The following is a 26723-nucleotide window of genomic DNA, read 5'->3' on the forward strand; positions in this document are numbered from 1 at the left end:
TAGTTGGATTTCTGGACTCGGAAAAGCCTGGTTCACCTGCGAACTGCATTCTCAGCAGAGGAAAAGGCAGGATGCTGCCAGAGACCTGGGATTTTGCCCACCTCAGCTCAGGGTAGGGGCAAGACCTGCACCATGGGAAGTGTCTGTGTCTCTTTGTGTGCTAGGCCTGTCTGTGTGCTTGTGTGTATGCAGACAATTAGGTGTGTAGGTGTGTACAAGCAGGTCTCCATACCTGCTACCGCCAATGGTTCAGTTACAGGCCTTTACAATTCTTGGGAGATGAATCTCTCCTCCTTTTCCCAGAATCAAATTTTTTCCCCATTCTGTGAAGGAAGGAGAAGTAGAGTTTACCAGAACTTGGGCTGTGCTGAGAGGGCACAGAGGCAGAGAGGGTCAAGAGATTCCGAGGGTTAGCAGGGGAAATGGGCATTTCTTTCCTACCAAAGAGGTATGTGCTGGGTCAAGGAAAAGAGGGAAGGGACAGAGGAAGAACAGCAGCAGAAGGATGAGCAGAGGCTGAAGGATATGCTTCTTCTTATGTGGGGTGAATGAGGAGGGTCATTAGATCAAGCGTCCCACAGAGAGCAGCGATCCTAGCCCTTTCGGCTCCCACTGCGTGCAAGCTGTGAGAATGATCAGAGTAAGCGGGCGCAGGCCCTGTTCTGGCAAAACTCCACTCCGGGTTTTTGCACACACCATCTCGTCTTCCCAGTACCGCTGCGGAGTCGAGTCCAGAGCTGACGCCCTCGAGCGGCCACCGGGCGGAAAACCCGGAGTGGAGCTCCATGCCTTTCGGAACGGAGCCAAAGGGCACCTCGGAGGAGGTGGCCGGCTCCGCCGCCCTGCCCCATGCGAGGCTCCGGCCAGCTGGGGCGCACGGACAGAGTTGGTCGCGCAGTGCGGAGGGACCCGCGGGCTCAAAGAATCTAGCCGTGGGGCTCTGCAGCCCTCCCCGCGGGGGCCACGGGCGGGCGGGGCACGCGGGGCGGCGGCCGTGCCCTCGGGGCGGCTCCGGGCGGCGGCGGGCGCGGGCTGCAGTGCGGCGCGCGGCCGGCAGCGGGCGGCAGCGGGCGCAGGCGGTGGCGGTGGCAGCGGCGCTCGGCGTTAGGCGGGCGGCGCCGGCGGTGCCCCGGGCGCGCTCACACACGCGCTCACACACACACATACACACGGCCTCGTACACACTTACATTCGCTCCGGCGCGCACACGCGGCGCGCAGGCCGGAGGGAGGAGGCTCAGCGCGGCTCGGCAGCGGCGGCAGCGTGCTCCGCGGGCGGGCGGGAGGGCTGGCGGGCGGCCCCAGCTCCCCGGCTCCGCGGCTCGGTGCAGCCCGCGCGGCCCCCGCCCTCGGACCCGCCCCCGGGGGTCGCCCGGCCCCATGCCCTGCAGCGGCGGCGGAGCAGCGCTCGGCCGCGGGCGGCTCTGAGGAGCCCGGAGGGAGCCGGCGACGAGGGGACCATGTACCGGGACCCGGAGGCGGCCAGCCCAGGTAAGCGCGGCCCCGCGCGGGCTGGGGCGCCCCGCACCGGCGGGCAGGACGGCGGCAGCGCCAGGCGCCGTCTCGGAGCCTCAGCCTGGGGCTGCTGTCGGCTGGAGCCTTACCGACTGTCCCCCAGGGTCATCCCAGCCCCGGGGGCTCGGGTTCGAGTGGCAGCGGCTCGGACCTCGACCCCCGCAGTCCCGACACTGCCAGGCTTGATGCCTGGGGCCGGCTTCGCAGTGTCCCCACAAGGACCTCCCCCCCACCCCCCAGCAGCCCAAGGACAACGTGTGTGGCGGAGCGAGGAGCCACTGCCCCCGCGGGAGCAGGGCAGTGCCCTCAGGGGTACCCCCCGCTCCCCAGCACCAGTGCCCTGGGATGTTAGCGCTGGGGGACCCCAAGGTGAGGATCCGGTTGCTTTGGGCCACGATCGTGGGCACAGGGGAGCAGAGTGGCATTGGCCGTGCCAACTGTGAATTGAGAGGGTGCCAGGGGGCAAGTGGGAATCTGGTGCAGCAGCAAGGCTGGGAAGCTTCTGGGGGGTGGGGAACCGCAGGAGCGTTGAAAGGGGAGGTAGGGGTACCTGGAGGGAAAGAGCGCAGTGGCCGGTGACAATGGGGGGTGCCCGGGGAAATGTTCTCCCAGGCTTGAGGAGGGGGAAGCAAAGAACCCCAAACTCACTCCAGTTTCGTCGGGGGTGGGAGGGGGAGGGGCGGCACCCCTTTGCATTTCTCCTCAAAGGGAGTGGCCGCGAGCCCACTATCTGCTTATCATCCTCCAAGCCCAAGCCAGCAATCCCTTCTCCTTCCTCGGGAAATTGCTCTGCCATTTCCTCCTTGGTTTCTGACGCCTCCTCACGCAGTGCCCACCTGTAGGCAGGTCCCCTGCAGCTCCTGCCCAGGCTCAGTCCCAGCTTCTATCTGGGGTGCTCCCCCTGACTCAGGACCTCCCCCAGCCTACCAATTCTGGTATGGGGTCTCTGTTTCTGGGTTGCTGTCCAACACTGAAAGCACCACTTCAATCAAGGACCTAGTCCCAGATGAAGGGTCTGGTGGGCTCTCTGCTGCACCTGGGGTGCAGGTGCTGGAGGGAGGAATCAGCCGCAGACCCTCCACAGAAGGCTCCTCCTGAGATTCCTGAGGGCGGGCTGGTCGGAGGATAGGCTGGTGGGCGCCGGCTTTGCCTGCTCTTGCCCCAGCCCGCACTTGCTCTTTCTCCTGGAGGAGCAGCCTCAGCCCGTCCCTGCCTCCTGAAAAGCAGGCTCTCACCCTTGTCAGTTCATTCCAGCCCAAGTGGACTGGGGACCACCTACTGGGCGCCAGGTATTGTGCTCACTCAGCACTTGGGTTTGGGGGGAAAGGAGACTCCTCTTCTCCTCTGGAACCTCGTCCCCTTCCATGATTGTCCTCTAGGTAAGGGCTGCAGGGGCATTGCCTTTGGAGAGTCCTCCCTTCTTCTGGACCCAGGTCACAACCCTGGCATCTTTCCCCAAGAAGAACCAGCTTCCAGCACCAGGCAGGGGGCAGGGGCATTCTCTCGCTTGGTTCACCCTCTCAGAAGGCAGTAGCTTAGTTGAGAGACCAGTTCAGGGTATGAGGCTGGAAGCGGGGATGCATGAGGACCGTCCCCTCCCCTTGCCCTGCCAGGCCCTCTTCCTTTCCAGTTAGGCCACTGGCCTGGGGCCCTGCCTTCCACCCTCTCCCCGCTCCTCAGCCCTCCCACGCCTGGGCACTATGACATCACCATTCCTCCCTGCACCCCTGCCCTCTCCATGGAGGCCAACTTCGATGGGCTTGGCATCTTCTGGGCAGAGGGCCTGGACTGGCATCCCATTGGCCTCTCCTTCTCCCTCCCTAGTGGAATCTCTCTGTCTGGGGTTGGGACCTGTCCTGCCCCCCTGCAGCTGCAGGGCTCCCCAGCACCTCCGGCAGGGGCACTCTGAGGAGGAAGGGGGCTGACCCGAAGCACTCACTGGGTGGGGTGAGGAGAGGCTGGGGAGGGCAGGAACTGTTTGGATCCTAGGCATCCAGGAATCCCCAGAGGGTCAGAGACCTCCATTTGGCCTCTGTGCCCACCTCCTATACTCCCTAGAGCTCCAGTCAGCTTCCTCTCTCAGCTCACTCAAGGGCCCCCTGATGCTGTTCCCCCAGCCAGAGCTCTGTGCCCCGTTTTCTGCCTCCCCCCCCCCCCGTTCCCTTTTCTTGGTGCCAGGTGGGAGTAAGAAATGCATATTGATTCCTGTGTGACTCAGGCCAGTCCCTCCTTTCCCCTCTGGTCCCCCAGGAGCCAGAACCTCTTAGATCCTCATCTTCTCCTCCACCCCCCTCAGGAACACCTGCGGACCGATCCTGCTTTTTAAAACACTTCTTGTCCCCTCCTCCTCCCCCAAAGCCCCAGACTGGATCCAGAGTGTCCCTGGGGTGCTTTCTCCCTCCCTCTACCTACTCATTCTGCAGGTCCCCACAGGGCTCAGTGTAGGGTTAAGACCTTACCTGGTGGGTGCTCTTCCCTCCCCACTTAGGCTCCTATCCCCAGGCACTACACACTCTGCGCCGGTGTATTATGAAGAAAGGGACTGTGGGAAGAAACGAGATCCCCATGGGGAACAGGAGCGCAGACCTGTCCCCTCCCATGCACACCCATGGCTCCTGCTCTGAACTCTGGTCCAAACCTGCAGCCTCCCCTCTGTCCTCTCCCTACCCTCTATCTCTGTGCTTCCCGAAACTGAACTTCCCTCTGTCCCTCCAATTGCCTGTCCCCAAGCCGGGCAGGGCCTCAACAGGCCTGCAGGGGTCAGCGTTGCAGTGGGCAGGCAGGATGGCAGCAGGGAGGAGGAGGGAGGGAGAGGTGACCTTGCGGTGAGCTGGTGAGCAAGGCCAGAGAGGGGCCTGCTGGGAGAGAGGTCTGCTCCGGGGGCTGCCCCCCAGCCCCAGCCCTCTGTGAACTTGTCCCCTCAGGGGCAGCTGTACTCAAAACCTTCATCTGTCCCACCTGTTAGTGGGATCTGTCCCCTACAGACACTCTGTCAGGCAGGTCATTTCCTGGGGGCATGGGCAGCAGTGCCCTTCCCACTGCATGGGCAGGGGCCCTTGGCATGGCAGGTCTCCTTCCTAAGGCAGAAGGACCCACAGAGTTGGTCCAGGTAACCCTCCACTCACTGGGCACAAGTTAGGTGCAGAGGCTGATGAGGCTGTGTGTATGAATCAGGAGTTAGGGGTATGGGCTACAAGGGCAGATTAGGGGTACAGTAGGAGGATCCCCAGGGTCAGGGGCCAGGGCTGGGGTGTGGGATGGTCCAAGGAGGCCTGACTCTGGCCCATCATTTCACTGACAACCTTCTCTCCCGACCTCCCAAGCTCCATGTGCCCAGGTCACCCTGTCTATACCCTGGGCTTAGGCCAGAGTCTTGTCTCCCAAAAGTCATGGCAGGAGAGGGATCTGGGGCTGAGCAGGTCTCACACCCAGGGTGGGAGAGGATGCCCTCTAGGGGGTGTGGGCCAGAGTCACCACCTCCAAGCTGTAGAGTTGCTGTGGAGACCTGCCCCTCCTTGGCCTTAATCATGCTGCTCTGTGGCCTTGTGGGCACAGCTCCACCAACAATCTAGGTGCTCAAGAACTGGAGGATGGTGGGGACAGAGATGGCCCCAAAGCCCCTCAGAAAGCAGCTAGAGCAGGCTAAAGGGGGATGGGAACATCCAGGCCAGCTGGTGGCAGGTGAGGGGACAGCTGGGAGGCAGAAGTACAGGTGGGCATCAGGTGATCAAAGACTGCCTTAGGCCAGCCGAGTCCTGACCCCCTGAAGCTCAGGCCTCAGGGACAGTGTAGCATGCCAGTGGGGGCTGCTCCTCCTGGCCCCCCAGCACTGCTGTGTGGGGAGGGCAGAGAAGAAGGACATGGTCCCCTTCCCCCCACCCCTCCTCCTCCCCACCTTTCCCCTCACCCCCACTCTTGCCCACCCCGTTCTCTCAAGGACTCACCCTCCCTCCATGCTGGGCATGGAACCCAGGGCCTCACGCACACTAGGTAAGCGCGCTACCGCTGAGCCACATCCCCACCCATCCTCTCAGGGACTGCATCCTTATTGAATCTGATGGACCGTTTTCAATAACTGCTTCCGCCAAGCGAGTAAAACTGAGCACAGCAGGGAGGAGCTGGTGAGGGGGCCACGTGGAGGAAGGGGACCCAGTGCTGAGCAGAGGACTCTTGCCTGGGGGAGGAGTCTCGGCTCCATGGCCTCAGAGGCACTGGGGCATCTCAGGTGGGCAGAGCCAGCCCTGCTTGGAACCTGCCCCCTGCTCCATGGACAGTGCCTGCCAGGTGGTACTTGTAGCCAGTGAGGTCTGCTTTCTCTCCCAGGGAGGTCACTGGTCTGGCCAGGTGCCGGAGTCAGCTTGTGCCAGCCCCAGCCTGGGTGCCCTCCTGCCTTGCCAGGGAAGCCCAGCCAGTGGTGCCAAGCGGATCATGCCAGTTCCATGGACACGAAGGTCCCTGACCTTCCAGGCAACAGGGCAGCCTTCCTGGGCCCTGTCCAATTTGTGTCTGGAGGGCAGGGCTTTGGTCTCACCCAGCAGAATTCCCCGAGGGCTGGAACAGAATTGGCAGACGGCGTGGGACCTGTGGAAGGGGCTGGATGGCGCCCAGAGACTGCGCCTGGAATTCCAGACCCGTTGGTGTGAAGGTGGACTGGCGGTCAGGCCTGCTCTGGGGGCTCTGCAGCCTCTACCTGGAAGGTCCCCTTGGAAGAGGTGTGTGGCCGGTGGGGCCAGGCTGGGAGTCCACTTGTACGGTGAGCTGGGATGTCTGGGGAATTGATCTGTTCATGTGACTGTGCGTGCAGGGCTCCAGCGCCGGTGGCAGAGGAGGCGGGGCGGTGTGCGCTGCACCGGGTCTCTGTGTACCTATGTGCGTGTGCGTGTGCGGGCGCAGGCGGCAGCTGGCCGGCCGTAATAGCTGCACTCATCTGAGTGCCGTGCCCGCTGTAAACAGCAGCTAATGAGTGTATTTGTAGGGAGGTGCGTTGAGGTGCGCAGGGAGCTGTGGCGGCAAGTATTGGGGAGGGCTCCTCCCTGCTCCCCCCAACGCCCTGTACTCGGCCAGGCGGAGCCAGTGACCTCTAGGGACCCTGCCTGCCCCCTGCCACACCCTCCCACCTGCCTGCTTGGCTACCTCCAACACCTCTGTCTGCAGGGAGGGCCTCACCTGGTTGTAAGCAGGCTTGCGTATGGTTGTGGGATGTTCGTGGGAGCTTCTGTGGGTAGGACACAAGCATCACCGTGACTGTGTGTGTGTGTGTGTGTGTGTGTGTGTGTGTGTGTGTGTGTGTGTGTGTGTCTGGCGTAGTCACTCTTGTCCATGGGTGTATGTACCCCTCCCCCAGAGCCCTAAGAGGAGGGCCGCCCCCTGTCTCAGTAGTGACCCTGACAGCCACAAAACCAAAGTTGCTGTCAGAACATGCACATGCCACGGTCCTGCTTCTTCAGTGTCCTTCCTGAAGACCAGGAAACTGGGGACTTCTAGGGCTGCCAAGGGACAAAAGGGGTGACCCCATTCTGTCCACTGGAAGAGATAGCAGAAGAGGTCTGAACCCCAGGTTCAGTGGATCCCATTGTTTCCTCCTGCACCAGAGAAAGGTGAGAACTTAGCCTGGAGAGCCCTCTGGTGCTCAGGCCCCCAGGAACTCCAGGGGAGAGTGCTGATGGCCAGTCCCGGCTGGTTAGTGGGGCTTGCACCCTGCCCCCAGCCAGGGTCTGGTGGCATGAAAGGGGAGCCGGCGTGAGGCCCTGCACGAGGGGAGTGAAGGAGAGAGCCGTGTGGCTAATGTGTCCAATTAAATTACTTCAAACCCTGCTGCGCAGCTGCTCCCGGCGGGGCTCTGGGTACAAATTGGATCCGTCTCATTACCATGGGGTGGTGTCAGCGGGACCAGAGAGCTATAGCCAGCACAACCAGCCCATGGTCAGCCTTCTCAGGCTCGGTCCAGCCTGGGCCCACACAGCCCCCTCGAGTAGTTGCTCCCTCTAGCACCCCTCACATTCTCCCAAGCCCACCATGTCTGAGAGTGGGGCTTCCTGCCCACCTCCTTGCCATCCCTGACCCTATCCCTGGCAGCCAAGGGCTCCTTGGAGCTGCTTCTTTCATGAGGAGTCGGGTGGGGGGTCTGGTGCTTAAGCAGTCCCTCTCAGTCACCCAGCACACCCTGCCCGCTCTCCTGATAACAGCAATAGTCCCCGGACAGCAAGCTCTTTGGAGTGCCTAGTGTATGCTAAGCACCTTATATACGTGCCATCAGGAATGGCTCGCTTAACCCAGGGCTCTGGTCTCAAACAGCTGTCGTGTGAGTCCTGGCAGAGGTGTCATCTGCTATGTCCCCGCAGCACTTTGCTCCACCGCTGTGACCTCCGGTTTTTCTCCTCTCTTAAATGTGCATGATGACGGCTCTTCCTGGGTGGCTTGAGGATGAGGTGGGGTAAGGCAGGAACAGTCTTTCAGGAGGGCCTAGCACGTAGTAAACACTCGGCTGTTATCAACATTATCTGTACCGAGTGATTGATGTGTGGGATGAGGGTTCTGGAAGCTCTGAGGAGGACACGCCTTGGTGGAGGAGCTGGGGAGGGCTCCAGTGGGCCAATGCCAGCTAGTTACCATCAGAGTGGCACAGACGTGCTGCCGGCTCTCTGCACGCTGGGTCTCAGAACGCCCTGAGAAGTGGGAACTTGGAATTAGAAGTTGGTCCAGAAACCTGGCCCTGTGGTGCATGTTTGTAATCCTGGCGACTCAGGAGGCTGAAGCTGGAAGATCACAAGTTCAGGGCCAGCCTCAGGGACTTAGCAAGACCCTGTTTCAAAAAAAAGAGCTGGGGATGTAGGTCAGTGGTAGAGTGCCTCTGGGTCCAATCTCCAGTACTACAAAAGAAAAAAGGGACTGTCTGGGATCCCAGCCATGCCACTGCCCAAGATCATGAGCTATGGGTGCAGGGCCTTGGATCTTGAAGGAAGAATAAGAGTCTGCAATGTGAGCAACCACAGGTGAGGTTTTTGGCAAGGTGGGGCCCAGTGTGCTGAGGGTCTTAGCCCTTTGAGGTAGCAGGGAGTGCTTGAATGTGGTTGGGAGGGTGACCTTGGGGGACTGTAGAAGGAGATGAGACTTGGGAAGATAGGTCGGGCCAGATTACAAATGGACTGCCATTCAGAAATAGGAAAACTGGATTTTTGTTTTAAAATCAAGGCAATGGAGGCTTTGGAGCAGACCGCTAGAAAGAACTTCCGTGGCGCAGCAGTGGAGCCTGGAGGCAGGCAGGTAGATGCAGCCAGAGTCTCGGCTGTGAGCTACCTGGGCCTGTCTCTGTGTAGCCCTTCCTTTGTCTTTCACCTGGCTGCCAAGGCATTAGTACCAGGAGATCTGTGGTACCATGCTGGACTGGGGCCCTCCCTGCCTTTGTCAAGCTTGTGGCAGGTAGTGGGCGGTCACGGTAACCTGACGCATCAATGAGCGCCCCAAGGAGGCTTGCCCTTGTGCCTGAGGCATCAGAGGAGGCCTCTCTGGGAGAGATGTAAAGCTAAGGGGAGCAGATCCAGGGCCCCAGAGACAAGGTTAATGCTCCCGAGGATGGGTTCTGCACCCAGCCCACTCCGCCACGCGCTCCAGGACCAGGCCTGGGGAGCCACACAGCTCACACTCCATCCACCAGGCCTGAGCTCCAGAGCCCCACCCAAACAAACCTGTCTCCACGGCAACTAGGCGGGCCGCCTCCCTCTCCATGCCCACAGCCCCTGGCACAGGGGCCCATTCTCAGCAGGGCCTGGGTACATCTTCCCACTCCCATTGGGGGTCATCCAGGGCAAACGCCCCACGCCAAGGTGCTGGAGTATGCACACATGTTGACATTTGGTTCCGTGTGCACACTTGATGTGTGTGTGTGCCCTGCAGCAAGCAGCAGGAAGGTGGGCTAGGGCACTCACACCCCGCAGCTGGGGATTCGTTCCATTGGAGTGGGGCAGGTGGTCAGACCGTCACCAGAGAGCCTGATGACAGGATGAACTGTAAGCCTCTGCTGCAGGGATCACAGAAAGAAAGCCAGCCCAGAGAAGGGGTGGTTGGGACAAAATTAAAGGCCAGGGAAGCAGCCAGGGAGGATCTCATGGTTCACCTTGTTCTTTTTATACATTATTTCATCTTCATAGCTGTCCTACAAGGGCACTATCCTTACCACTGTTGTACAGATGGGGAGACTGAGGCCCAGAGAGCTGGAGGGTCTTGCCAGGCCATTCAGCAGAGCAAGGATAAGGATTTGTGTCAGCCTCACTAGAAAGGCTAGGACTTAACCATTGGGCTGCACTGCCTGGCACCTCTCGTATCCTACTAGGATCCAAGCCAGCCTGTCTCTCAGCCTGTCTCTCAGAAGAGAACACTAGGAGTTGGTATTGGCTGCAGAGCTGGACTCGGAAGGTGTCCCTAGCGCCTCTTTTAGTGCTTGGGCTGTCCTCTGAAGCCTTTGTTCTCAAGTCCCCGAGTGAAACAGAGGCTCCATCCCACCCGGTCTCTGTTCTCTTCTCCAGGCAAGGTGGAGGGATCTCTCCCCAGGGGAGACTCAGGGAGAAGGGAGGAGCCCCTTACTCCCTGCTTGGCACCTGCCAGCCCTGAAGGAGCCTGGTGAATTGTCTGTGTGCCCCCCCCAACCTCATTCCTCCCTCTCCAGCCCCCGCCTGGTTGGGGAGGTGCGAAGGGAGCGATTTCACAGCCTGTCAGCTGAGGCCTAAAAATACCCAGGACTCTGAGATGCTTGGGCAGGGGGAGGAGAGAGCAGGGACCAGGAATGGGGTGAGGGGTGCAATGGTAAGGAGCCCTAGTGGCACCACAGTCCTGCCCAGACCCTCTGTCCCCAGATCCGCATCTGGCCCCATATCTGGCAATGACCAAGGAGGGCCAGTATCCCTAGAATCTCAAGAACTCATCTGGGCACTCAAGACTGAGAGAGGGCTCCTCCTCTGATGGGATCTGTGGGCCCCAGGACCCCAGAGCCTCTGGCTGCTGCCTGCTTCTGCCTCCCCACCCCCGGGCTGGCTGGCATCCGTGGGCCGTGGGAGCCAGGCTGTGCTCCAGCCTGCTTCCTTCCTGGAGAAGGTGCCCGCTTCTGTGAGGGGAGAGGCGTGAGGAAAGCAGCGGGGATGGGGGTGCGGCAGGTGTGTGATGTGACGTGTCAGCCACCCAGGCACTAGAGGGAAGCAGAGGAGAAGGGTGTGGTGGCCCACGTCACCGCCACGTGGCTGTGTGCTGCAGAGTGCCATACCGTCCCCACAAATCAACCAGTGCCCAGAGAGGGGGACACGTGCGTGTACCTGCTGCAGTTGGCCTGGTTGTTGCGGCTGGGAATCGTGGGCATGTGTGACCCAGTGTGGCTGTGCCAGGTGGAAGCATGAGCAGACACGTCACTTCGCGCAGGCACCTGACAGGATGTGCTTCCGTGTGAAAACGTGATGGCACAGGTGCCTACGCAGAGGGCCGTGGACAGACCTCTCAGGCACCCCACAGGGCGGAGAGAGTCCTCAAGGAAATAATGCAGAGCGGGAACGAGAGCAGGGCTCGGGGCTAGGGGTGTTGGGGTCCAGATCTCAGGTCCACTGTGCCTGGGTTGCTTTGTGACCCTGGGCATTGTGCTTCACAGTGCTCTCTTTCCTGAATGGAATGGAGATGACTCCATTTCCTGAGTGGAATGGAGATGACTGTCCCAACTTGGGGCCACTGGGAGGACAGGACGAGTTACTGTGTGTGGACCCCCTAGAACTGGGCCTGTCAGCACCACACGGGTAGGGGCTGTCATTATCCAGTCCCACCGTTTGATGGTGTAGGTGAGAGCACCAGGGCCCAGAGAGGGCAGATGACCTACCCAGAATCACATGGGAAGCTAGTGGCAGAGCCGAGTCTGGATATCAGACAGCAGTGCCTTCATAGAGGGCTGTGCAAGTCTTGTACTGCCTCCACCCCATTGGGGCCACAAGAAGTCCCCACGTACACAACTGCAGTCCTATTGGCTTCTGGGGCCTAGATTCTACTACAGCTGGGTTCGGATCCTGGGAGCTCACGGACCTCAACATCTTCAGATAATGCCATATCAGAGGCGTCCCTCAGGTCAGTGGCCTCAATGTGGCTAGTGACCTGAGTTCCAGTTAAGCCATTGGCTTGGCTGTCACTCATCCTCCTGAGGCTCACTTTCTTCCCTTTCTTGGGATAATAGTGATATGTACTATTGACAGGGTTGTCTTGGGGCCAAATAGGATCCTGCAGGTCATGTCTTAAGTAGCTGGCACACTGTCCTTGGTAAGCGCTCAGTGAGGTGAGCTGCAGAGCCCTCCGCTCCGTGCTCCATAAGTGGCCACTTCCTTTACTTCCCTTCCAGCCCCTGGCCACCCTTTTCCCTTCCATTTGCCGCCCATACTCCACAGGGCTCTGATCAGGGACCGGCTGCTGGCAATGGAGATCCATCTTACCTCCTGTGTCCCCCAGAGAGAACAGGACCCACCTCTGGGACTCAGCCCTTGAGCCTTCTGCATCTGGCTTCATCGCCCACTTGCTGTATGACCTTGGACAAGCACCATTTTCTCTTTGGTCTTGATCTTTCTAAAATGTAAAGAGGCTGGACAACACAGATGCAGAGGCACCTGGTCACAGTGCTGTGGGACCCAGGAGGGTCCTGGCTTGGCCCGTGGGTTGGCAGGGAGGGAGATCGGCTGTCTGCCCCCAGTGAGTGGAGCTTCTGGGGCCTGAGCCGGCTGGTGGCCTGCCATCGTGCCCGCCTGCACCTGTGGCTGCGTAGGAGGGTGTGCAGGCCCGGCTGGCTGGGCACTGACATTGGGGGAAGCTCAAGGACAATGACATAGAGAGAGCCCTTCTTGGGACTCTGGGAGCTGCCACTCCAAGCTGTCCTCCCCCATTCTCCTCCCCCTTCTCCCCGGGGTTTTCCTTCAGCAATTCCTCCTTCCTCCCTGTCCTTCCTCTCTCCTTTCCTTCCCTGGAGTCTCCTAGTCTCTCCCCTTCCCTGCCTTTTCCTCTCCTGTAATCATAGCCATTTTCCAGGTACCGCCTTGCTTCCTCTTCCTCTCAGGGGGAGATCCTCCCTTCTCTCTCTCCGATTTCTGAGATTCTTCCTTTCTTTCTCCCTTGTAGTCCAGGTTCTTTCGATCTTCCTGGTGCCCTCTGCTACTTTGGAGCCTCGGTCTCTCTTACTCTGCTTGGGCGCATATAGGTGCCTTCAGCTCCTTGTTCCCTGGCTCTCTCCCACTTCAGAGGCCCTCCTTCCCCAGCGTCCCCACCTCCCTTCTTCCAGTTCCTTGGAACTCCTTGCCCCCTCACTTCCCCCTTGCCCTGACAGGCCCTGACCCAGGCAGTTTCCGTGGCTGGTGCTATTACCCAGTACCTCCACACCCCCACTCCTGTGAGTTGAGAAAGGGGTCAACCTAGGGCCCAGGGACTGGCAGCCTTGCTTCCTAATTAGCAGGAGGTAATTGCCTGGAAAAAAATTTCATTTAGAATGAGACTCCAAGACTCCAAGTTAAAGCTGAGCCAGCTGATGGCCCCTAGGGAGCAGGAGGGGAAAGCAGCCCTGGTCATGGCCTCAGGAAGCCCCTTAGGAGATGAAGGTCTCTAGGAATCCCTGCCTGGTGTACCCTTAGGACCCCTGCCTTGGACAAGTGGAAAGCGAGCCCTGGGCGGGCACCCCCATGGTCTTCAGCTAAGGTTTGGCTTATTGCTCACTGCAACTTGGGACAAGCCACTTATTCTTTGGGGTCTTAGTTTTCTCTCTAAAATCAGAGCCAGGTCATCTCTACCTGCCTTGTCCCTCAGTAGCATGAGGTTTAATTCAGACAGTGGCTTTGCAAGCACTTTGAGGGCTGTAAGTGCTGCGGAGTGTGAGGCGTATTGTCTTCCTCCATGTGGCTCTCTACCGAGCGCTGAGAGGGGAGAGGCGGAGTGGTCCTGGAGATACCTAAGGGGGAGTGAGGCTCCAGAGCTTGGAAGGATGGTAAGGTGGATCCAGCTGAGTTGCAAGATTAAGGCAGGCAGATGCACTTCCCCAGGTCAGTCTGGACACTCACCAGCTGCACCATCTAAGTGGTCACCTTGCCTCTCTGAAACCCACCATCTTCATCCATAAGATGCTGGACATGGTGCTTCCTCCAAAGGGGGTTTTGTAAGCGCTCTTACTACAGTGCTTGGCACATAGTAAGTGTTCAGTAAATGATACCAGACAGATCTTACATAATTCAAAGTTATTATCTTTAGTCCCTGCCTGGATCCAGAGAAGCAATGATTCAGGGTGTTGTCCTCAGGTGGTTTTATTTGTTTTGCTTTTTGTTTATGGAAAGAGGGGAGTTTCTATACCACTTAGGCTAATCTTAAGCCTAAAACTACCAAGTATAACTGCTTCTCAAAGAACTCCCACCTGAAGGGCAGGGAAATCGGGGTGTCCTGTGATTGTAGTCTTCTAACCCAGCCCCCCCACTTTTTCCTAGGGAGGGGCAGTGGGCAAGGCTCTCTTTGGATGGGCATGAAAATTTGGGGCCTCTGCCCTGCGGGGAGACAAGTTACAGGTCTTTGCATTCATCCTGGTGGATTGGCCCTGCAGCAGGAGAAAAGGTTGGTATTGTTTTGACAGGTCTATCCCACCCACCAGGGGGAGGGAGCAGAAGGTTTTGTCTGTCCCAGGTCTGCCTGACTGACCGGAGTCTGCTCTGTGACCTGGGCTGCATGGCACCCAAAGAGGCCAGAACGCAGTCGGACAAGTTGGAGCGTGCGGGTGTTGGGCAACAGTGCAAGCTCAGAGTGCCAGATTGCCCCGGGAGCGGTGAGGGGGCGGCGGGGGCCGGGCCGTCTGCCGTTCCTTCCCTGCCCGCCCAGCACCACCGCTGGGGACCTTCTGTGCTCCTGCTCTGGGTGCAGTGCGGCGCCAGCCACCAGGAGGCAGTGTGGTGGGCTCACGTGGAGGGAAGAGGGTGTGGTCTTTACCTTAGCAGGGTAAAGAGCTGAGAGCTGAGGAGAGTGGAGAGGCGGAGTGGTCCTGGAGATACCTAAGGGGTAGTGAGGCTCCAGAGCTTGGAAGGATGGTAAGGTGGATCCAGCTGAGTTGCAAGATTAAGACAGGCAGATGCACTTCCCCAGGTCAGTCTCGACGCTCACCAGCTGCACCATCCAAGCGGTCACCTCACCTCCCCCAAGCTGGACGTCTCACTGAGGTCCTCGCCATCTGAGGAAGCAGAGCCCTCGAGGTTGGCTAGTCTCTGCTGTGGCTTCAGCTAGGGGTTGACCAGGGAGGAGCTGGCAGAGGAAAGTGGAAACACTGCTACAGTCGTGACAAGATTCCAGTCTCTTGAGTTCTGCTTTCCAGGAGCAAACGCAAAGGGCCACCTAGAGGGTCCAACGGCATCAGGACCGAGATCTGTTTCAGCACTAAGGACAGGGACAGGGTGCCTGGCGTGGGTTTCAGCACCATGGACAGCACTCTAGCTGGCTGGCTGCAGGGCTCTGTCCTGATTGTGGTGTAAAGGATAGTGCCTCCATAATATACTAAAACAGCACCTACTAGAGGGACTCTGACACCCTAAATCTTAGTGAGAAGGCTGAGGACCAGAGAGGTAAGTGAGTAGACCGAGGGCACACAGCCAGTGAGTAATATAACTTGATTCAGATCCCCATTGGTCTGTCTCCAACCCTCTCTCCCACACCTGGATTCCTCTTAGTTGCCTCTCTCTTAAACATCTCTGGGAACTCCATCACATTCTGTCGCATCCTCAAGAGCCCTTGAGCTGGCAAAGATTAAGAGCACTCCCCTCCCCCACCAAAAGCCCTGGCTGAGGATTTGAATCCCAGAATGAACAATTCCTTGCTCCTGTGCCTTCATGGATCCAAGCCTCAGGTGGGAGGGAGCCAGGGAAGAGCAGGTGCCCTGGCCTGTAAGGAAGCCTGTGGCCTGGGGAGGTAGAGTTGAGTCATCAAACTGAGGAACCTACAGCACTCTGAGATCCTCACATGAAACACAGCACACTCTTCCAAACCCAGCTCTTCGCAGCCGTGTATTATTAATAACAATAAGATGCTGATTTAGGCCAAGGCACAACAATGCATTATTCATAGGAGTAACTAGTGGTCAAGGCCTGCACTTAATCATCACACGTCCCCGATCCTGCCTCCGCTCCGCACTCCGGAGGAGAGGCCCTCCATCTCAGCTCCTCCTTTCTTGGGCTCCTGCTGCTCTGATAGACATGATCATTTTCATGGCTGCCCAGGCATCTCATCAGCTTTGGGATCGAGGTGGGTGGGGAGGGCGGCACGTTCCTGGCTAGCTCTTGGCTACATACCCTTCGGCCTGGGCTCCCTGCTCAGAGCTGACACCTGGCCATGTCCATCCTGAATAGCTTTGACCCTGGTGACTTCCGGCTCAGCAGCTCTCTGGGGTCTACAGATGGCCTGCCTGCTCCCTTCCCCCTCTTTGGAGGCTGAATACTGGGGCTGGATGCCTCAGACCTTGCTAAGCCAAGAGCTCTGGATGGTGGAGGTGGCGGGCAGAAGACACCACCCCCACCACCTCCATTAAATGTGACAGTGGATGTGAAACCTTGGTAGAGTGTGCGGTGCTTTGCAAACTGTTCTGTGTGGTGCAAATGTGAGACAATCTTCCCAAGGCCATTCTCTCTGCTGGAGGAGAGAGCAGAGGTAGGGAAGGTGTGACGAGGCCCTCCTGGTTGACCAGGCCTGGCTCCCTGGTGAGGAGCCGGAGTGCTTGTGGATCCCAATATGTCCCCGTTCAATTTCTTGCTGGAAAGACTCCTGGCCCATCCAGATAATCCTTCTTTCGCTGTTTACTCACTTGGCATCTCGTCTGAATTCTAAACCGTCTGCATCCAGCCGGCCTCTGCGGCCCCTGCCAGCAGGCTCTCCCTGGCTCACTCACGCATTATCTGTTTTTATTACCGTCAAGGTTGAGGAAGCTTGCTCGTGCTAAGCCCCTATTCTCAGCTACTTGTAACTTTCCAAAACAGTTCCCCTCGGGGTTCCTCTTTTGTCAGCCTTGCACCCACCCCAGGTGAGGCCGGAGGGGTTGTGGGGACCTCTGCTGCTTTCTGAAGGACACGCAGAGGGAATGTCCCTCGGGCACAGGGGGAGCCTGGGAAAGGAGTGCTGCCCTTCTCTCTGCCTTCCTTTTCTTTTGTCCTTCTTCCCGCCCATCTCATTTTCTTTTTCCTTTTGCAAGAAAAGAGCTGCCCCGTTCCCAAGGTGGGTGGCCCGGAAGGGGCGTTTCAGGGTGGAGAAAGGGCAGAGATGGCTGCATGCTGCCAAGAAGCAGAGCTTTGCCGGCTGTCCAGGCTTCAGGGTTTGGCTCTGTGGTTTCTGTTCCTTTCTGCCACCCCTGCTTCTCGCTGGCTTTCCTGTGCGTGCTGGGTCCCGGGGGAGAAGGGAGGATGTTCAGGCAACAAAAATGTCCCTCTTCCCATGCCCATATTGCCCTGGGGCTGGTGGGTTCTGCCCACTTTCAGTGCCCTCACGTCTTCCCCCTTTCCCATCTGTGCAGCCTGTGTGTGGAGGGTGCTTCCTGTGACAACCTATGACTCCAGTGTTCACTGTCCTCCACCTTGAACGTCATCTCGGGGGCTGGGAGAGGAGGCGGGCTCAGGATGGGAAGGTGCTGGCAAACGAGCCCTGACCACCCAGGGCACCCTCTGCTCCATCTCCAAAGAGTGACTGGACCCTCGTCAATACCAGAGAGGGGGCCCTGGGCACATCATTGGGCAACGCCATCCTCCTTCCACTCCTAACCTGCCTAGCTCCAGCACCTACCCCCCAACCTATTCTGGAATCCTCAGGCAGCCTGAGGCTCAATCTACAAAGGACGCTTTACCAAGGCCAGTACCCGGGCTGGTGGAGGGGGAGTTCCAAGAAACGTGCGTGTCCCAGGGGTCTCTGAAGTGCTTGGGGAAACTCAGCCCTGGCTCTCTTGGGTAATCTCCTGAGGCGGGTGCGGGCCATTTCCCTAGCTGCTCTCTAGTTGGTGCGCATCAGTCTCCTCCTCTGGCCTCTGTCTTCCAAGTGAGTTGTTTCAAGGCATCGTTCCCCTGGGGTAGAACAAGAGGGACAGCCGCAGACGTTAAGTCTCACGACCTCAGGTCCAATCTTGGCTTTGCCTCTTTTCTGCTGTGAGCTCCTGAGAAGTACTGAACCTTTCAAACCTCAGTTTCCCTCACTGTAAAATGGGCATGAGAGGTTTACTTTCAGAGGGGTGCTGAGAACTGTGGACATGATTTGATGCCCAGCACACTTTAGTTACTGTGACAAAAAGCACTTGGTAAGGAGAGCAGAGCTTGGGATCTGGGGGTGCCAGCCTGCAGGAAAGGGGACAGTCTACATCGGATGGTTTGGGGAGCCCCCGCTGGGCATAGGGAGTATGCATGTCTCCATCTAAGAGTGAAAAGACAAGAGAATTCTGGGGAAGGGCCATGTACACAGATGACCACTGTGTCCTGAGGCTTCTCTGACTGTGGTCTGGGCTGCAGGCTACGGAAGACTCAGCAATGGGAAGACAAGGCTTTATCCCACTGGCTGTCTTCAGGGGACAGGCCTAGTCCCAAGAAAAGGGGATGGGTCAGAGGTTCAGTTCTCAAATTTGGAAAAGGAAGAGTCTGCTGTGTCTGTCACAGGGGAGGGCCTCCTGTGGGAGGTGGGCTTTTCTGGGGCCTTGAAAAACTCCATGCCTGTGCTGAGCAGGTACTCACCTAGCCTCTCCTATGTACCTGGGGCTGCAGAGACGAAGGCTGAGACTGGGGTCTCAGTCCTCCAAGGGCCCCCAGTGTGGGAAGGACTTAGAAAGAACTAATTATGGACCCAATATAGTTCCTGGGAAGGCAGAAAGGATTGTGGGAGGGAACAAAGGCCATCTTTGGCTAGGTGCCTTGAAGACAGAGAATGCAAGGAAGGAGCACAGGCAGAGGGACCAGCTCATGCAAGACCCCAAGGTGTGGAGGAGTGGCCTGCTGTGGGAAGGAGGAGAATTGGGTACGGGTGGGTCCTGCCATGGAGCAAGGTACAGAATGTTGTCACGTAGCTCTTCTCAGAGGGAGACCACGACAGCATGGCAGGAGAGGACAGGCTCAAGTGCCTTTATTTCTCCCTGTCTCTTCTCCCTGCCTCTGTCTCTTCCCCTGTGAAATGGGGATATGAATGACCTAAGGTGCGTATAAACTTCCTGACACAGTGTCTGCCACATCGTATGTCCTCAGTTAATGTTAGCTCTCCTTTGGTCCTGGCACCACCCCCGCAGGGGAAGTCAGGACTTACTCTCTGACTTACTGTCATCATTTGAAAGTAAGCACTGAGATCTACTGGGTCACGTAGCTGGCCAGGGACAGAGCCGAGGCTTGAACCCAGGTCATCTGCCCGCGTGTCTCCTGCTCATGTTCTGCTTGGCCTTGGAAGGAAAGGCAGAATTTGAGTAGACAAATGATGGCAAATTCATGCAGGAGAGAGTTCCAGGCCAGGGGAAGTATGCGAATGTCCAGATTCATGAATGGCAGAGTGCACTGGATATGTCATGGCCGTGGCCGTGGGTGTGTGGTGCTTTATGAGTGTGAATGTGCACACGGGACTGTGCCGGGGAGTCCCTGTGGCACGTGTGTGTGAGAGCCACTGGTGCCTGTATCTGTGGCCTGGGCATTTGTACCTGCCTCCCTTCTGGCTCTCCTCCTGTGCTCCCCTGGGCAGCTGGTGCGCTTGCCCTCAGAAGTCCATTCCCTCTCCAGAAGCTCCCCCGGGCATCCCAGCAGCCAGCGGCCCGTTTGATTCTGTTCATCCATAAATCATGGCTTGCTGAGGAGATGAGAAGGAACTGGGAGTGGGGGCAGAGCCCTGGCAAGGGACCAACTTGGGTCTGCAGTTCACACCTGAGTCCCAGCCTGGCTTCCTGCTGTCACCTCCACTTTCTGTCCCCATGCCTCCACCTTCCCCTTCCATGTCACAGATGTTCCCTGATCCTTGCTATGGTCCAGTCTTGGACCAGTGGGTGGGTAAGATGTGACTCCTGACCCCTGCTGTCCTGGGGAAGGCCAGAATGTTTCCCGCTCTGCACTTCATTTCACTCAGCACCCGGGGGTGCCAGCTCCATGCCCAGGTTCCCCAGTATAGGCATGGCATGGTAACGCCATGATAATAACCAGCATTCGTTGCTTGCTTACTCCATGAAGGGCTCTGTGCCAAGTGCTTTATGTGTACACTTTCCTTTAAACTTTCCAGCAGACCCGTGAGAGCTATACTGTGGTAAAGCCCCATTTACAGATGGGGAAACTGAGGCGCTCAGAGATTAAAGTCGCCTGGCTGGGAGGAATCTGAGCCAGAAATTGAGCCTAGGCCATCCAGCTCCAGCCTGGTGCTTTTTCACTCTACTTCACGTTTTTTTTTTTTTTTTTTTTTTTTTTTTCTTTCCTTTTATCTGGTACTGGGGATTGAACCCAGGGGTGCACTACCACTGAGCTATATCCCCAGACCTTTTCATTTTTTATTTGACACAGGGTCTCACTAAGTTGTAAGGGGGCTTGTAAAGTTGCCCAGGCTGGCCCCAAACTTTCAATCCCCCTGCCACAGCCACCTGAGTAGCTGGAATTACAGGAGTGTACCCCAGCACTCAGCTTCGCTGCCCTGTAAAAGCTGGGTGCAGGCACAGAGTGAGGGGAACTCAGGCGGGAGAAGTCAACTCCCATGGGGCAGACCAAGGAGGGCTTCCTGGAGGTGGTGTTTTCATTTGAGTCTAGAAAAATCAGAAGTATGTCGGGCCAAGTGGGACATGGGGAAAAAGTAGAAGGGGTCCTGGTATGTGTGTGTGTGTGTGTGTGTGTGTGTGTGTGTGTGTGTATGTAAAAGTGGCTTTGAAACTCTGTCACTGATGGCCATCCCATCTCTTCTTTTCATCTTGTGTGGGTGACTGATGCGATGACAAAAGAGCATTGAAATTCATCAAATATTTGCTAAGCAGCTCTGTGTGTCAGACACCGTTCTTTTCACAGTGGTTCTGCAGAGAGCAAAGCAGAGATAGCTCCTATGTTCATGGGCCCCCTAGTGTGGTATACTGTAGGTGACCAATAACTGGTAGCCTCCATTGTTATCTTTACTCCCAGAGGGCTCGTTTTCTTCCACATCCGTTCTTACAACAAGCATTTATTGAGCACCTGCTATCGGCCAGGCTTTGTCCTCAGCGCAGGGAATATGGTGGCAAGCAAGAAACCAAGCCCTGCCCTCACGGAGCTGACTTGCTGGAGAGGAGGCCTGTGCGTGGCATTTTGTCCACCTTTGGAGCGGGGCTACCTCCTGAGGTTCAGAGGCTTGATCTGAGATCTGCTTGGGGAACCGCGCAGCCAGGAGCACCAGCTCTGCTCACAGGACTCAGAGCGTTAATCCCGAGCTCTGATCAGCTGACGTGCCCACCACAGACCAGGGTGGGGGGCAGCAGCATGGCTGAGCCCACGCCGCACTCCCAAGACACCCCTGAGATTAGGCGAGCAGGCTTGCTTCTGCCCAGCTCCTGGCTCACCCGACCTCCCAGGTCTCCCGATGTCATCTGTCTGCCCTTGTCTGCGTCTCACCCTCAGGGACCCAGGATGTCTCCTCTGCCTGAGGATAGGTTGCAGAACTCAGCCCTGTCAGGCTGACTAGGCTGCAATATTTTCTTTCCCAGATGTTAATATGCTGACAATAGGGGACTTGGAACCATGTATGTCATCTGAGGGAGGGATGGAAGGGACGGGCGGCTGTGCCTGGAGAAGACTTGAAGGGGACATGAAAACTGTCGGCAAGGATTTGGAGGCCCATCATGCGGCAGAGCAGCCCCGGAGGGCAGGCTTAGGACCACGCAGAGGGTTCTAGGGAGACAGTCAGCTCAGCGCAAGGCACAGCAGGCCCACCAGCCTTCCGGGAGGGCCAGCCTTCTGCAGAAGTAGCTCCCTGTCGGTGCCAGGGCTGCCCAGGGCATCATGCATCGGTGGGGCCTGACTCATGACTTCCAAGGTCCCTTCCAGCCAGAGACATAGTGACTCCCTGCTCCGGGAGTGGTTGGCTCTGACTGGCAGGCGAGAACATGCTTGCACCCCTTGATGGTGAGATCACTTGAGGGCATACTGGCCAAGGACACCTTGTCACTTTTGTTCCCAACATCAATGCAATTTGCAGTGGCAAGCGTTTGTTCCACCCTGCCTTCCAGGACTGTCCGAGGGATGCCGAGGGGGCTCGGGGATCTTGGGGAGGGGAAGAGTTAGCTTCCTAGATGATGATGGCATTCTGTACACTGCAGGGGACCCCAGAGTCACCGTTGGGAGGGTTTCAACTTCCCTCAGTAACACATCCCCTTCTTCAAGTGGAACTTCCTGCACAAGTCCAAGATGCGAAGCTGAGGGAAACGACGTTGCTGTGGCTGGACAGGGTTTGAGCCTTAGCTGCTCAGCATCCATGGCGATGGCCCCTGGGAAATCCCAGGGAACCCTAGGGGTTCCAAGGAGCACACTTTGAGAACCACCAACCATCCACCTCTAATGGATGGGATGTCAAGGCAAAGAGCATACCTCAGAGTTCATGGTAGGTTTGAACCCAGGCTCTCCCACTCACTAGCTGAATGACTTTAAGCATGCATTTGACCCCTCGGTGACTGGGTTTCCCCAGGAAACTTGTAATGTTTACCTACCTGAGTTGTTGTTGTAAGGACCAAGTTACTCTTGCAGTGTGGAGCACCTGGAATTCCTGGCCCGTCCTCTGAGCAAGGAAGGGTCAGCTTTTCCACAGATGGCAGCACCGATGTCAGCCACTTGCCCAGGGGGCTGGACTTGGTTGCTGCAGGTTGTCCTGCTCAGAGCCCATGGTTGCTGTGGGCCTCGACATTGACAGGGAACCAGGCAGGGGGACTGCCCACGGTTTGGGGCTGCACACTTGTACAGGAGCAGGCTGTGTGGGCGTGGCGAGTGAATGGGTGGGGGCTGCACAGGTGGCCTTCTCTTATAGCAAGGTGGCTCAGGAAGTTGGGAAGGGAGAGAGGGGACGCAAGTGGCATTCTGGAGAGGACAGGTAGCAAATGGACTCCAGGGTCCTGGAGTGGTGGGGGGGAGCCCTGGGAGCTGGGGGCAACCGCTGGGCCTTCCTCATGGCCGAGCAGGAGGCTCCAGGAGAGGAAGGGAGGGCGGAAGCTAAAACCGCGGGAACCAGGACCAAACAGATATCGTCAACTCTTAATTACCACAGTCACTGGCACTGAGAAGCCCACGCAGGTGCCTCTGCAAATAAACCACATCTCCTTGACTTCAAGATGCATGGCGGGGTGCTCACCATGACCGCGCACGTGTGGGTGTGCCATTCTCTCCACTCGCTCCCCCGCGTGATCATTTTTGGTCAGGGTTTTGCCTTCCTTACACTTGGTTTGGGCTGATGTTTATGACCACCTGTGAAGAAGGCAGGGGAGGTGGTTTAGTGCAAAGCCACCCAGCAAGGAGAGGCAGGATTCCCTGAAGGGTAGGGCCGAGCTCTTAGAATGGAAGCTGCAGGGTAGCCCGAGAGCATTTAGGACGTTGTAAACAATGTAGATGGGGTTGGAACGCTGTGGGGGAGGGCAGCTCCCAGGCTATGGATGGAGAAGACGGGTGGGCAGAGGCCAGCACGGGGGCCTCAAAGAAAACTGAACTAATGTGATGAGAGGGGTCCAGAGGTTTCCCCTTTCATTGCACTTGTGGCTGATGAGCCTCAGCCAAACCCTTAAGAGGGACTGTAGGAACTAGGCCTTAGGCCATCTCACTGCAGTTGTCACTCAGTGAGGTGGGGAGAGACTGGGGATCTGGACGGGCAGAAAGCCACGAGGATGCAGTGATGCCTTTAGAGGAATTGATGGACCTAGTGCAGGCTGGCTGAGCTAAGGGGCACGTGTGGCAACTCCCTTTCAGGGTGTCAGGCTTGGAGAATGATATGGAGACACCAAAAAAGATGCCAGCCGGCACAAGCCTCCCATTTTACAGATGAGGAAACTGAGACATGGAGGGGTGAGGGATTTCCTAAATTCCTCCAGTAAGGCAAAGGTGGGAGAAGAACCAGGGCTCAGAGCTCAATTTGGGGGCCAGAAGGTGGAAGGGTGGGTGTTCTGGGGAGCTTTTGGATGAAAAGTGGCTGGCACTGGCCAATGAGGGTCTGACATGTGCCTGTCCTCCCCAGGGGCGCCCAACCGCGATGTCCTGCTGGTCTCTGCCATCATCACCGTCAGCCTTAGCGTCACTGTCGTCCTCTGTGGCCTCTGCCACTGGTGTCAGCGCAAACTGGTGAGGCTCCTGAGGGCCCCTGGGCGGGGGGCCTGGCCCTGCACCCCTTCACCCAGCAGCCACAGGCTTGTGCATTCTCTTAAGTGCATGCCCCGGATGGACCACTTGCCCGTGGAGGCACAGTTCCATGGAAATTCCCACTATACGCACACCCTGTTTGCCTGGGACTTGATCCCATACATCTTTACACTCAGAGCCACACATCTAGGGACACATTCATGGACAGACTTTGGTCTCAGTCATCGCACGCTTGCAACTACACACACACATACACACACACACACACACACACACACACACACACACACACACGTGCACTCGTGCGCACGCGCCCCACCTCCCGCATAAAGAACCGCAGACTCACACGCACAGACTGAGAATTGAGGCCCCTCAAACGCCAGCTCTGCGCCGCTCCCTTCTCAGTCCCCCTAGATGGGCGTGGTTGAGCCGAGTCTCCTGGCCAATGAGGAGGCACCACCCGCCCCGCCCCGCCCCCCAGCAGCCGGCACATCCATCCTGATTCTCCGGTTTGTACAAGCACAAACGGCTTCTTTTCATTTTTAACGAGGGCTGGGAAATTAAAGAGCAGGATTAGGCCATCAATAAGTAACGAGATCGTCTGGAGGGACATTCATCACCCAAGGGCGCCGGGAGGGAAGCCGGCTGAGCCACCTTCCCCGCTCACCAACCCGCAGTCCGCAGCTCTGCAAGGGCCACTGCCCGCAGGCCCCCGCTCCCTGCCACTCACGTGGTGTTCCACAGCCCTGCCCTGCAGCGTGGTGGGCTGCAGGGGACCACAGGGGGCGCCCTTGATGGATGGTGGGCCCAGAGGTGTCCAAGGTATGGGGCTTTGCAGGCATCCTCCATCCCGAGTGGAGAATGGTGTGAGCAGGGGACAGGGTGCCACATCGGAGACCCCCATTCTCCCCTTGCCCAGTCCCAGAGGGGCCATAAGTACAAAGGGTAAGGGCCATGGCCAGGGGCACTGAGTGGATGAGGGCTTTGTGCCCCACTACCATGGAGAAAGAGGAGGAGCAGATAGCCTTGGGAAAGGGTTATGGGATCTTGTAAGTATGAGACCCAAGCAGCCCATAACCTAGCATCTCCTTCAAGAAAGGCAAACTCAGGAGCTGGGAGTCTACCTCTCCATCCACCCTGGGCTGTTGAGCACCAGGCAGCTCTGACCCCTGGGCAAGAACCACAGAAGCCAGACCAGCTCCGTGCATACATGTATTTGAGCTTGTGTGGCCTGGCCTACTCCCTGCCTACAGGTGTGTGGTCCTTGGTTGGCTGCCGTGCATTGTTCCCAGGTCCCATGTGTCTACCCCTGTCTCAGAATTTCAGGGGAGGTGGCAGAGGGAACTTGGCCACATGTCTTGGTGTGCAAGGATCCTCCGAGGCCATGGGAACCAGCTTACACTGCAGACCTGTGTGTTACATGACTCATTTGGCTGTTTCTGTCTGTGTTTGAAGGTGGGGGAAAGGTTGTAAAGCAGGCACTTCTGGTGACCTTGCGTGTGCATGGGGGCAGGGTGTGTGTGTGTGTGATTTGTGCAGAGGGTGTTGACTTTAAGGGCACTGGTGCAACGTGTGTATGCGTGTGTGTTTGTGTCTGTCCTGATCCGTGAGATGTGGGTTATAGCATCAGATCTTTGTGTGGCTGGAGCTGAGGTCTGCCCCCATTACCCCAACCTCTCCTGCATGTGGCACAGTGCGTGTGCCTGTGTGTGTGTGTGTGTGTGTGTGTGTGCTGAAACACGCCTTCTAGGACCAGGTTACAACAGACCCCACTCTCAGCCCCACTCGCCTCCAATCAGGGCAAAGCCTGGGGACAAGAGTTCAAAGATGACAGCTTTAGTAGCTGGAGGAGGCCAGTGTGCAGGGAGAGCTGGGAGATGCAGAGCAGCCTCTTCCCTGGTCCCAGCATGCCCCCAGCCACCAGCCAGGAACCCTCCCAAGGCTCCAAGGTACAGTCTGTCCTTCTTGACTCTAATGCTTGAAAGAAAGCGTTACTTTCTCAGCCCTCCCACCGGCCACCTCCAGCCCCGGCCCCAGGGGTCCCAGGTGTCATGAAGCTTTATACCTTGCTCCATGGACTGAGCTTTAAAATGCTGTCCCCACACACAGTTGCTGGGTTCTCCTTGCCTGCCTGTCCCCTCAGCAGCAGTGACGTGATACCCTGACAGCCCAGATCCCATTTCCAAACATTAATAACTTCCTTAATCTCCAGCTGGCTTTTTCTGGATCAGCCTGGCCAGCCCCCTCCCTGCTAAGCCCGCTGGTGGTATGGGCTTCTTTGCAGCCACCTAATGTCTCCTGAACCGTCCTGGATTTCCTATTGACTTGGGTTGCCCTATTCAAGTCCCCCCGCCCCCCCATCGAGCCCTGCCTTGGTTCTCCTCCATAGATCCTCCTGCTGCCAGTGATAGCTGCAGCCAGAGGGGAAGGTTCTCTGGGCTGTGGGAGGAAGAGGGACAGACAGAAGCTCCCAGAATGTCCTGGATGAAGCAGGATCACCAACCCAGCCCAGGCCTGCTGCCTTGGGGAAGGGGCAGCCAACCAGCCTGAGGAGAGGGCGTTGACCAGGGCAGGTTCTCCTGTAGAGACCAGAAAGATGAGCGGGGCGAGGGGAGCGCCACGGTGCCTCCTGCCAAGGGTCCTGCCGGTGACAGCGTGGCCCCTAGGAGTTCCAGTCAGCACTGGGAATAGTTTGAAATTTGAACTTCTGGGTAATGATGTGGGTGACAAGAGATCTGGGAGAGAACAACTTTTATAGACCCAGAGGGTCCAGCAGCTCCGAATTTTAACTCCGGGTTCTGGCTCAGAGGCGCCAGCCGGGCCCAGACCCTGTGGTGGGTGGGTCCATAGAAGAGGCACTTCCACTCAATGGTTTTTGAGAACTGCCTGGTGAGTACCAGGCCCCCTC

At 57.7% G+C, this 26723-nt stretch overlaps 1 protein-coding gene across 1 annotated transcript in view; it reads left to right on the plus strand.

Annotated features, from left to right (window-relative positions):
- Positions 1-1095: 1095 nt before the first annotated feature.
- SYT7 (synaptotagmin 7) overlaps positions 1096-26723 on the plus strand; it is a 59931-nt gene continuing 34303 nt past the window's right edge. The window contains 2 exon segments of the mRNA XM_079105388.1: positions 1096-1490; positions 23694-23797. Of these exon segments, the coding sequence (XP_078961514.1) occupies positions 1460-1490; positions 23694-23797 (135 nt within the window). The 5' untranslated portion in view covers positions 1096-1459.

Source organism: Sciurus vulgaris, assembly GCF_902686455.1.
Source record: "Sciurus vulgaris genome assembly, chromosome: 11".
NCBI lineage: Eukaryota > Metazoa > Chordata > Mammalia > Rodentia > Sciuridae > Sciurus > Sciurus vulgaris.